Genomic DNA, 9870 nt, shown 5'->3' on the forward strand with positions numbered 1-9870 from the left:
AGTTGCCCTTGACTTGAACACACCTTGGATAACTATGACCTATGACTATAACCAAATAGTGGTTCAGCAGATACTTAAACTAGAGCTGCACATAAGTGTACTGACCTTTTTGTCTTCCATAGTTCCATCAGGGTTGAGTCTAAAGCTGCCCACGTTGATGGTTTTCTTTGGGTCCACCTGACTTATTGAGAAGTTCAGTTCATCCACAATTGCCTTGCATGCTGTGAAACACAGGCAAACTTCAGTGATGACAACAATACAAGCTGCAGCTCACTGTCAGGAATTTAGTGAACATCAGCACCACATCAAAGACAGAAATCTGTTTTTGTACCATCTGGATTTCATTTTTACTCATCATTCTTTTTGGGTACAAAACTTCAGTCCCAGAGGTTACAGTGGACTTCTGTGAAGCTTTACCATGCTTACGTGGGATAAAAAATGTTTAGTGTACTAATACATAGGCCAATATTTATATAACAACATAAACATTCACATCTACGTGTCGTGGACAACTACTGAATGAAGACAGTTTTTCTAGCAGAATTGTCATAATTTATTGTTACTCATCGGCCGACACTGCTACAATATATCTGTGATAAGCTAATATTGACTAATGTATTGGTATAACACAAACCGTTATTTGTATAGATCCATTAGATCTTCCAGCGCTACTTCCTGCTTTAATTGTCCTGCTGTACATGCTGTGCACATAACACACATTTAGCTGCAGCTGCTTACAATTAATTAATTTCAATTAATTAATTGAAAAAAATATCTTTAAACTTTAGCGCCAATTCCTAACAGAAGTTCTCTCACTGGACTTTTCATAGAGTTAAACCGTACCGAATATGAAAGTACTACACAAACTTTTAGAATCTGTGTTATCATCTGCCCACTTCCTCACTACTGAGCACTGAAATCTGTTCTGGCAGCGCTCCCCATCCCAAGGTCGCAGCAATGGTTTTGGAGAATAAAATAACCTATGTTTTTTAATGCATAGGGTGAAAAAGTAGGTTTAAGGATTTTAAATAGTTTTTTTTGAAAACTGTAAAGATCTGTAAAGAACTACATACAAACATGTGGCCCAGTTTTTACTGTCTAACAGTTCCTTTTTGGCAGGTGTGCCTCTCCTTTATTTATGTGAAGTTAAAGTAGCAACCTGTTAACCTGGGTACATAACATGCTTGGACATGATGCTTTTGTTACCCTCCAACAGATGGGAATGCACCTGTGACTTACCAGAACAGTAGAGCACCTTGTCCCTCTTCCCCTGACTGCTGCTGCTGAAGACAGATAGCACCAACACAGTCATCTGAATAATCCATAAGGCCATATTGATAACCTAACAGGGCAGACAGACGGTTAAACTGGCTCAGGAAAGTAAAGGTTAGTATATGACATAATTAAGTCTTTGAGTGCTGAGGGATTCCAGTGAGCAAAACAAATGACAAAACCACCCTTTTCCACTGAACTGTGTTATCACACGTACACTGTAAAAAATGTCTGTGGAATTAACAGTGAAGTGCTGTAAAATTATGACTTAAAAATGTAAACAAAAACAGTAAAGCAGTATTTAATTTAGTGGAAACGTGAATCAGATATGGGGAGAAGAGTCTGTTGTGTTAACGTTAGGAAATAAAGTTCCTCTACGTACACAACAAACTACTCGTTTCCACCAGCATTTCCTGCAACAACTCGCCTCTCACCAGATTTCAGAGCGAGAATTGTCCTGCAGCAAGACTTCAGTTTCCTGTTAAAAACAAAGTGATGTTGTCAGACACCTGGTGTAACAGTCCGAGCCTGCAGCTGACAAAAAGAAGCACTTTTTGGGGACATCATTTTGGGGCGGCTGTGGCTCAGGAGGTAGAGCGGGTTGGCCGTTAATCGGAATCGGAAGGTCGGCGGTTCAATCCCTGGCTCCCCCTGGTTGCGTGTCGAAGTGTCCTTGGGCAAGATACTGAACCCCGAATTGCCCCTGGCGGCTATTCCGCCAGTGTATGAATGAGTGTGAATGCTAGTTTCCGTTTGAGCACTTAGGCTCAGTGTATGACTGGTGAATGCAGATGTAGTGTAAAAGCGCTTTGAGTGGTCGAAAAGACTAGAAAGGCGCTATACAAGTACGGAGCATTTACATTTACATTTTGATGGGCACAATTGCCCCGAAGGAATATGTTGCTGCATTGGCTGCAACATATTCCTTGGATGCGTGGATTCAAACTTTTTGTACTTACTAGTTATTACCACTGTAAAAACGCATTTAAAACCTGCATGTACCGACAGTAACGTAACTCATGCATGTCAGCAACAGTTAGCCTAATATAGCTAACTTCGGTGTAAATGGACATTCATTTGTATTTCATTCATTTTTACCACAAGGTAGCTGCAGTAAGCCTGCAGGCTATTTATTAGAGCCCGACCGATATGGAATTTTTAAGTCCGATGCTCATTTCGATATTTGAGGATTTTAAAATCTGATATTCTTTTTTCCCCTTATTTTAAGAAACGCATAACATAATCATACATACATAACGTAAGATTATCCCTAATATTTGTTATGTTGAGACCTCACCAAGATACCATGACATAATGCAGTTTAAAAAGAAACTTTTTTATTTTTATAAATAGTACTTTGAACAAAAGTACAACAAAATATATTGAAGTTTTGATAAATAAAAGTTTAATGTATAAAACTACAGAAAACATTTTACAAATATCTGATTTGTTATAAATATATCATAATTATTATAATATTATAATTATGAAACGAAACAGGAATTGCCAATATACTACTACTACAACTACAACTAACACTACTACTACTACTACTACTACTACTAATAATAATAATACCACATATCATATCTCATGTCATTGCTATAATAATAACAATAATAATCTTAAACAGGGCTCTCCTACATAGGCAAAAAAATTATATATATATATATATTTTTTTTTTTTGTCATTAAATAGTTATTACCTTACATATAATCATTTGGTCTATAATAACAAACAACAGCTGTTTCGTGTGCAGGATCGCTCATTTCCCGTTTCACATTTCCAGTGTGTTTCTTGACAAAATGTGGTTTGGAGACCAGCGTTGGGTGACAGAGTCGCTGTCAGCCCATGTAGTGTGTGACCTCCTGTCACTGATCAGTCACGTAGTGTGAACGCCACAACGACTTCAAGACTCCCGTCACAAGACGGCAAGTTGTGTAGTGTGAACGGCACGGCGATCGGCCGACGCTGAAAGTTGTGTAGTCAGCACGAGCCTTTACATGTCCACTCTCGTTTCCGAAGTACCGACTGTAATGACAAGCGGCTCGCAGATATATTTTGACAACTCGCTAGAACTATTTCAGAAATAAATCTACAATCACGTCTGTCAGCAGCATAACCTCCACCACTCAGCCAGAAGGCATTGAAAAATTCTGGTATGGTAAGAGGAAAATAATGAGGGCTATTTTTATTATTATCTAAGTCATGATATTGACGTGACAAATGACCAACTCTTTGTGAACACTGAGTGTGAGAGCTACCAGGAGCTACTCTATGTGGCTCCTGTAGACTCTGGTCAGCTGATGTTTTGTTCTGTGGTGCAGACAGTGTTGTTAACAGAGGAGCTGCTGCGCACCCTCTGGTGGACAAACTTTGCAATACTCATTACATGAGTGAAGAATCCGACTCTTCTTTTTTAATAGTCATAAATTGGCTGATGCAGATATATCTGCAATTAGCTCATATCAGCTGATAATGTCTGCAAAACAATAAATCAGTCGGGCTCTACTATTTATGATTATTTGGCTACTTTACTAAACTTTGCATTTCCAATGCTATGTTTTGGTGCAATTATGAAAGTAATCAAGTACCGTAGAGCAAACATTCAGGTAAGCCATCGGCGGTGAAGGCATCCAAATCTATCCACCTACAATTAAATTCTGTTTTCCCCTGAGATTTTTCTATTTTTGGATTTTGAATACATAGCTATCTGAGGAGAACACGCTAACCACTCAAGACACCGCTAAAGACTTGCCAGGATGTAGCATGATGACACACATTTTAGTTGACAAAGTATTAATATAATTTGTATTCAGTGTCTATGCTAGAGGGAGCCACTAGAGAGGGGCTAAAGATCCGCATGTTGCAGACTCCTGCCATAGACTAGGTGTTATGGAAGTCACAGGTGGAGCACTTCAATGGCTTGGATCAGCACAAAGTTTTCCTGGTTGAAACATCAGTACAAACAATGATGTGGTTTTTCTTGATAAAAAGTCAAAAGGTACAAGAAGCCTGTGGACATAAAAACTGAAGGCGACTTTAACTCAGAGAGCAATTCACTAAAAAAAACAAGTGGGTGGAAGCTGGAGATTACATGATTAAGAAAACTGATTTGGGGGATTTTTAGGATTCTGGGTCAATTCCGGATAAATTCAGCAACTAGACCTCAGAATGAGCTAGTGCTCTGATATGTGCCTCCAACTGGCATCCTCTCCGTAGCAAATCGTAAGTAATTCAAACTGGTGGTCAGAACATAAACCTGAACATTCCATGAGAGCCCTTTGTTTCTGTGCTCAGGGTAAAGGTGTAAACTGTACCATCCTACGAAGTGTAGGTGTAATAAAACAGGAGAGTTGGGGAGATGTCAATCAAACAGTGTGCACACATCCACACAGTCCTGACATTAGGCAAAGAAGGGAAATTGCCTGTGGGTGGACCCTGGTTGTTTAGGGCTTTTAATGTCTTCAGTAGGGAAGACAGTACAATCTTTATGATCTGATCAGGTCTTTATGATGTTTATGTTGGGTACTGCACTGTAAGAAATCTGAAGGTATTTCAGCTTACAGAATTCCCCTTAAGAGTATAAAAACACAAGCTTCCTGTCTTCACAATGTGACTTACATGTACTAGCACTTGGAAGTTTGTTCAAAGTTATTATGTGTAATGTGATATTTATCAACTGCAGCATGCATTTGGTGTTCCTCTTTGCGGCCAATGAAACAACCACCTCACGCCAACGTATAGGCAGTGATTGGCTGGAGTAAAGGTTGAACCTAATCATAAAGGCGGAAGTTAGGAAAAACAAATAATTGAAGACTGCGAGACTTAACAGCGACTCATCCAGCTCTTATTCCATGCAGGTTGAATACTGAATTACTGCAAGTTGCTTTGGACAAGAGCAGTTAGGCCCTGTCGAGGATGAGGTATTCTGATCCTGTACTTAAGTAAAGGTACTAATACCATTAACTCTTCATATGTTTTGTGTGTGAAAATCTTAATTTGTAAAGTAACTAGTAACTGAAGCTGTCAGATAAATGTAGTGAAGTAAAAAGAACAATATTTCCCTCTGAGATGTAGCCTATTGGGAGTAGAAAATGGCATGTAAATGCTTTGTATTTGTATAGCGCCTTTCTAGTCTCCACCAGTCAAAGCACTTTTACACTACATCTGCATTCACCATTCACTCACATTCATACACTGAGCCTAAGTGCTCAAACAGAACATTCACACACATAATATTATTAATAAAAAGCTTGCTTAATAACTATTATACAGACATCATGTTATACAGAGCATTCTATAATTGGGATACATTCACACACCGGCGGAACAGCAATTCGGGGTTCAGTATCTTGCCCAAGGACACTTCGACTTGCAGCCTGGAGGAGTTGAGGATTGAACCGCCAACCTTCTCTATCTCCTGAGCCACAGCCGCCCCATGAAAAGAAAATACTCATGTAAAGTTCAAAGACCTCTAATTTGTACTTATGTACAGGACTTCAGTAAAGATAGTACAGTCTATGCCTATAATATATAAACAAGTAGGCTATGTCTGGTGTAGCTGACAGTCCCCTGTCAAAGCAGTCCAAGTGATCTCCAGTTTTTAATTTACATGGTAATTAAACTGGATTAATCTATGAAGACTTCTTAGTTCACAGGATGTACCAAACTAAAACACGACACCCACTTAGGCCTATACATCAACTACTTTAATTACTGTGAAATGGATCTAGGCTCCATGTGTACACCAGATCCTGCATGGTGTTCCCTAACAGAGTGGCCTGCATTGCCACACACACGTTCACACTTTATCTTCCCCGACAGATCAGCCACAGTTACTCCATTGCAAAGGTAACTCTGGGTATAACACACCAGTCAGCGTTACGCGTCATGTTTTCTCTTCAGGAAATTACCTGGGGCACTTGACGACTTGATGAACGTGCGGGTATTTAGTATTAAGTATTTAACATTGCATGCAATCCCCCATTTGTGTACATTGGTCAAGAAGAATGACGGGTGATCCACTTTACTGTCTTTGGCCAGTACGCAAGACCAAAACTCCTGCATTCGCAGCGAGGTCTGGTGGTCCGTAGATATGCATGCCGGGGCTGCGGGTCTTACCTGGCTGACTCCCACCTGGTTGGCAGCGGACGGGAGCTCGTTCGGACTCAGGTGACAGCGGCGTCATTAACTACTTGTTCCGTAAACGCTATCTCAGTAAAAGTTGCTCATATATCACCATCACTGTCAAGTTTCATTCATGTTCCAGTACAAGTGTGATAGTTCCGGTAGTAATTTTCAAAGTAAAATCTTTATTGCCCAACAGTTTGCACAAAAGGCATCGTGTTGAGGAGACAGGGACACCTGCTAACATGTAGGCAGTTCTCCATAGAATCAGAATCAGCTTTAAAACGTGTTTTTCTAAAATGTTCTCCCTACAGCACGGCTGTAGATGTGCTGTGATCTTTCAGGCCGCGCACTTCTCCCCTCACGCCGCCTGCTTCTTTCTGGCTTGACGCGGGGAAAGTGAAGTGGATCTGGACGTGCCGCGCTGTGGTGTGGCCACGTTCCGTGAGGCATCGGCCTACTCAACCAATCATGTCCCAAACGCAAAGAACACAGGCCAATCAAACCGCGTTGCGTTGGAGAACGCTTCTGTTGAATAAGGAAATCAGACATTTGTTTCGTCTCATAACCAACGTCTTTATCTCGAATATCATGCTGCTTGTTGATAACAATTACACCTTTTAAAACAGAACAAGAACTTTTAACTCGTCTTTTCAATGACTGTATCACATTCTGGACTAAGAGAATTACATAGCCTACTTTCTAAAACAACACATGCAAGATTAGAATTTATGTAGCCTATTGTAAATCTTTTTATTTTATTAGGGAAATTTCATATTCTCAAAGTTAAATTCTCTAAGTCAACTCCACATTTTAAAAATGAAACTGATGAGTTTGAGTTTGAAAAACTGACTGTAAATTGAATTCTTAATAAAGATATTTAAAAAAGGACTGTCTGTCTGGCTGGGGCTGTAAGGCCAGCAGAAAACAGCAAGCAGTTTCAAGTTTCGTAAAGTGCGATAAATACACCATCATTCATTTACCATGCCCAAAACATCGACCATTTTCCTTTGAATACATTGTGCAGACATAAAAAGGTTGCTTAATAGCTATTATACAGACATCATGTTATACAGAGCATTCTATAATTGTAAAGTGGTGGATCTCAAACAGCAGCTCACCTACTGTATACAGATGTTAATCAAGCAACACAATGTAACTCTTTCTGTATGTATATGTGTGTGTGTGCGCGCGCGCGTGTGTGTGTGTGTGTGTGTGGCTGTGTGTGTGTGTGTGTGTGTGCGTGTGTGTGTGTGTGGCTATGTGTGTGTGTGTGTGGCTGTGTGTGTGTGTGTGTGTGTGTGTGTGTGCGTGTGTGTGTGTGTGGCTATGTGTGTGTGTGTGTGTGTGTGTGTGTGTGTGTGTGTGTGTGTGTGCCAGTGACCGTAGGAGGCAGCCAGGTGGTGACTTCACAGGGGGATCTGACCTGCTTTCTCTGCTACTAATTGAATGTCACCTATAACATCAAGGTCTTCATTGCACAGGTAGATGAAAATGTACCCAGTGCTGCATGACATGCAGAGTCTGGTATGACTAAAAGCCAGACAAATCCTCACTAGGTAAAAGCACTCTGGTTATATTGTGCTAAAAATGTGTGCTTTGGAGTGTTGTATATTGTCAATGTTTCACTTATGTGTACATATGGTGAATAGTCTGTACTTGTATAGTGCCCTTTCTAGTCTTTTCGACTACATCATATTCACCCACATTCATACACTGATGAGCAGAGGCTAAATTGGCAACCACTCACCAGAAATTATACACTTCCCCAGTAATTTGGGGTTCAGTGTCTTGCCCAAGGACACTTCAACATGCAGACTGGGGGAGCCGGGGATTGAACCACTGACTTTTTAGTAAGTGGACGACCACTCTACCCGCTGAGCCACAGCCCTAAATATATGTGTATATATGTTTTGAATTATATATATGTAGTTGCACTTGGCCCTGAGCAGACTTGCCCCACCCCAACCCACTGTGTTGCGTAGGTGTGAAAACATTGGTATAAAGTAGTTAAGCACGAGACTAAGTAAGTTAATGTTGCACAGATGACACAAACATGACAAAAAGTTGTTTAAGAAGTAACTGTCCTGTGGCTCTGGTAAATATCAACTTATGCAATATGTTAGGTTAATATAGTGCGTTACTTGACTAACATTAGTGATGATTAGGGCTGTACATAATGATTATTTTTTAAGTCGATTAATCTAATGACTAATTTTGTGTATTCTAAAGAAAAAAAAGTTGCCAATACTTGATTAAAAATCCAATTTATCCAAAATAAATATCAAAGAAAGGCTTTAGACGGTTGAAGGTGCGGCCTTGTAGCTGGAGCATAGACTGCATATAAGAAATGGACGGATGGATTGGTTTGTGGACTGCCATTTTGAAGCCTCGAGTTTGGCCGATAGGTCGCTGCCATGTCGAGTTTTTGCAACCAGGAATTGCCCGGGTGGATACGGTGGAGCTAACGGCCGTGTGCGGAGCTAGCTAGCTTGCTTAGCTAAGTGCGACTGTAACTCACGTTAACTGTCATTTTAACAGGGCTGATAACTTTGTCTAGCGAACAACAGTCTTAAAACTAAATGTACTCACCAGAGAAAGTGAACAGCCGACTCCTAATAAGCTTTTTCAGCGGCACTGGTTAAATTTACACAGTGCCGAGGGTAGAAGTCGAGTTGTCCAGGGGAATCACACTAACACTGACACTGGATGCAGCGACTCTTTGACGCACGTAATGCGAGTCAACGTATTTACACATTCATGTAGCGAGATTCATCGTCTGTATTTAACCCATCCATAAGGGAGCAGTGGGCAGCCGCTGTACAGCCCAGGGGCCAACTCCATATTGAAATGCAGTGTTTGGTCAAATGACACTGACCTACCTAACATGTTTTTGATGGTTGGGGAAACCGTAGCACCCAGAGGAAACCCACACAAACACGGGGACAATATGCAACACAGAAAGGCCAGGACAACTAGGGTTCGAACACGAGACCTTCTTGCTGTGAGGCCACAGTGATGCAAAGTGTGGCTACACAACAAGACAACCGTCATTTTCAGCAGTTTACTGACAGCGGACCAGTTTGAAATATTGCAGTGAGTAATACAACAGTCAGCAGCAGACACAGAGAGCTGTTAGATAACACCTACACCTTCTCAGCCAGGTAACCAACTCCTTTCACTTTCGCTGTTTGCAGCTGTGTGCAGCATAAAGTCAGATCATGACTGCTCACATAATTATGGAAAATACCTATAACTGCCTGACAGTAGTTTGTTTAGCTGGCCCAGACGTCTGTGCCCTCTGGTATCAAAAGGCATCTGCTGTTACCACCAGTCACTATAGGTGTCTCATGCACAATAACGGGCAGCTGCATAATAGCGCCAAAACCGGTTGATTAAATCAGACTTACATTTACAATTACAGATTTTAGCCATCATTCCTCAGTGAACTCCTTGGCTGCGCATTTT

General features: G+C 40.8%; 1 protein-coding gene across 5 annotated transcripts in view; it reads right to left on the reverse strand.

Moving 5' to 3' along the window:
- cnpy1 (canopy FGF signaling regulator 1) overlaps nt 1-9870 on the reverse strand; it is a 36745-nt gene that overhangs the window by 11173 nt on the left and 15702 nt on the right. Inside the window, exons 1-4 of one of the 5 annotated variants that reach the window (XM_046052002.1) lie at nt 6397-6557; nt 1707-1750; nt 1240-1342; nt 106-221 (exon numbers count right to left, since the gene is read on the reverse strand). In XM_046052002.1, the coding sequence (XP_045907958.1) occupies nt 106-221; nt 1240-1333 (210 nt within the window). In that variant the 5' untranslated portion in view covers nt 1334-1342; nt 1707-1750; nt 6397-6557. Of the gene's footprint in view, nt 1-105; nt 222-1239; nt 1343-1654; nt 1674-1706; nt 1751-6188; nt 6327-6396; nt 6575-9870 lie in introns of those variants that run through there. The other 4 variants (XM_046052003.1, XM_046052001.1, XM_046052004.1 and 1 more) reach the window with 4 other exon arrangements.

Source organism: Micropterus dolomieu, linkage group LG06 (assembly GCF_021292245.1).
Source record: "Micropterus dolomieu isolate WLL.071019.BEF.003 ecotype Adirondacks linkage group LG06, ASM2129224v1, whole genome shotgun sequence".
NCBI lineage: Eukaryota > Metazoa > Chordata > Actinopteri > Centrarchiformes > Centrarchidae > Micropterus > Micropterus dolomieu.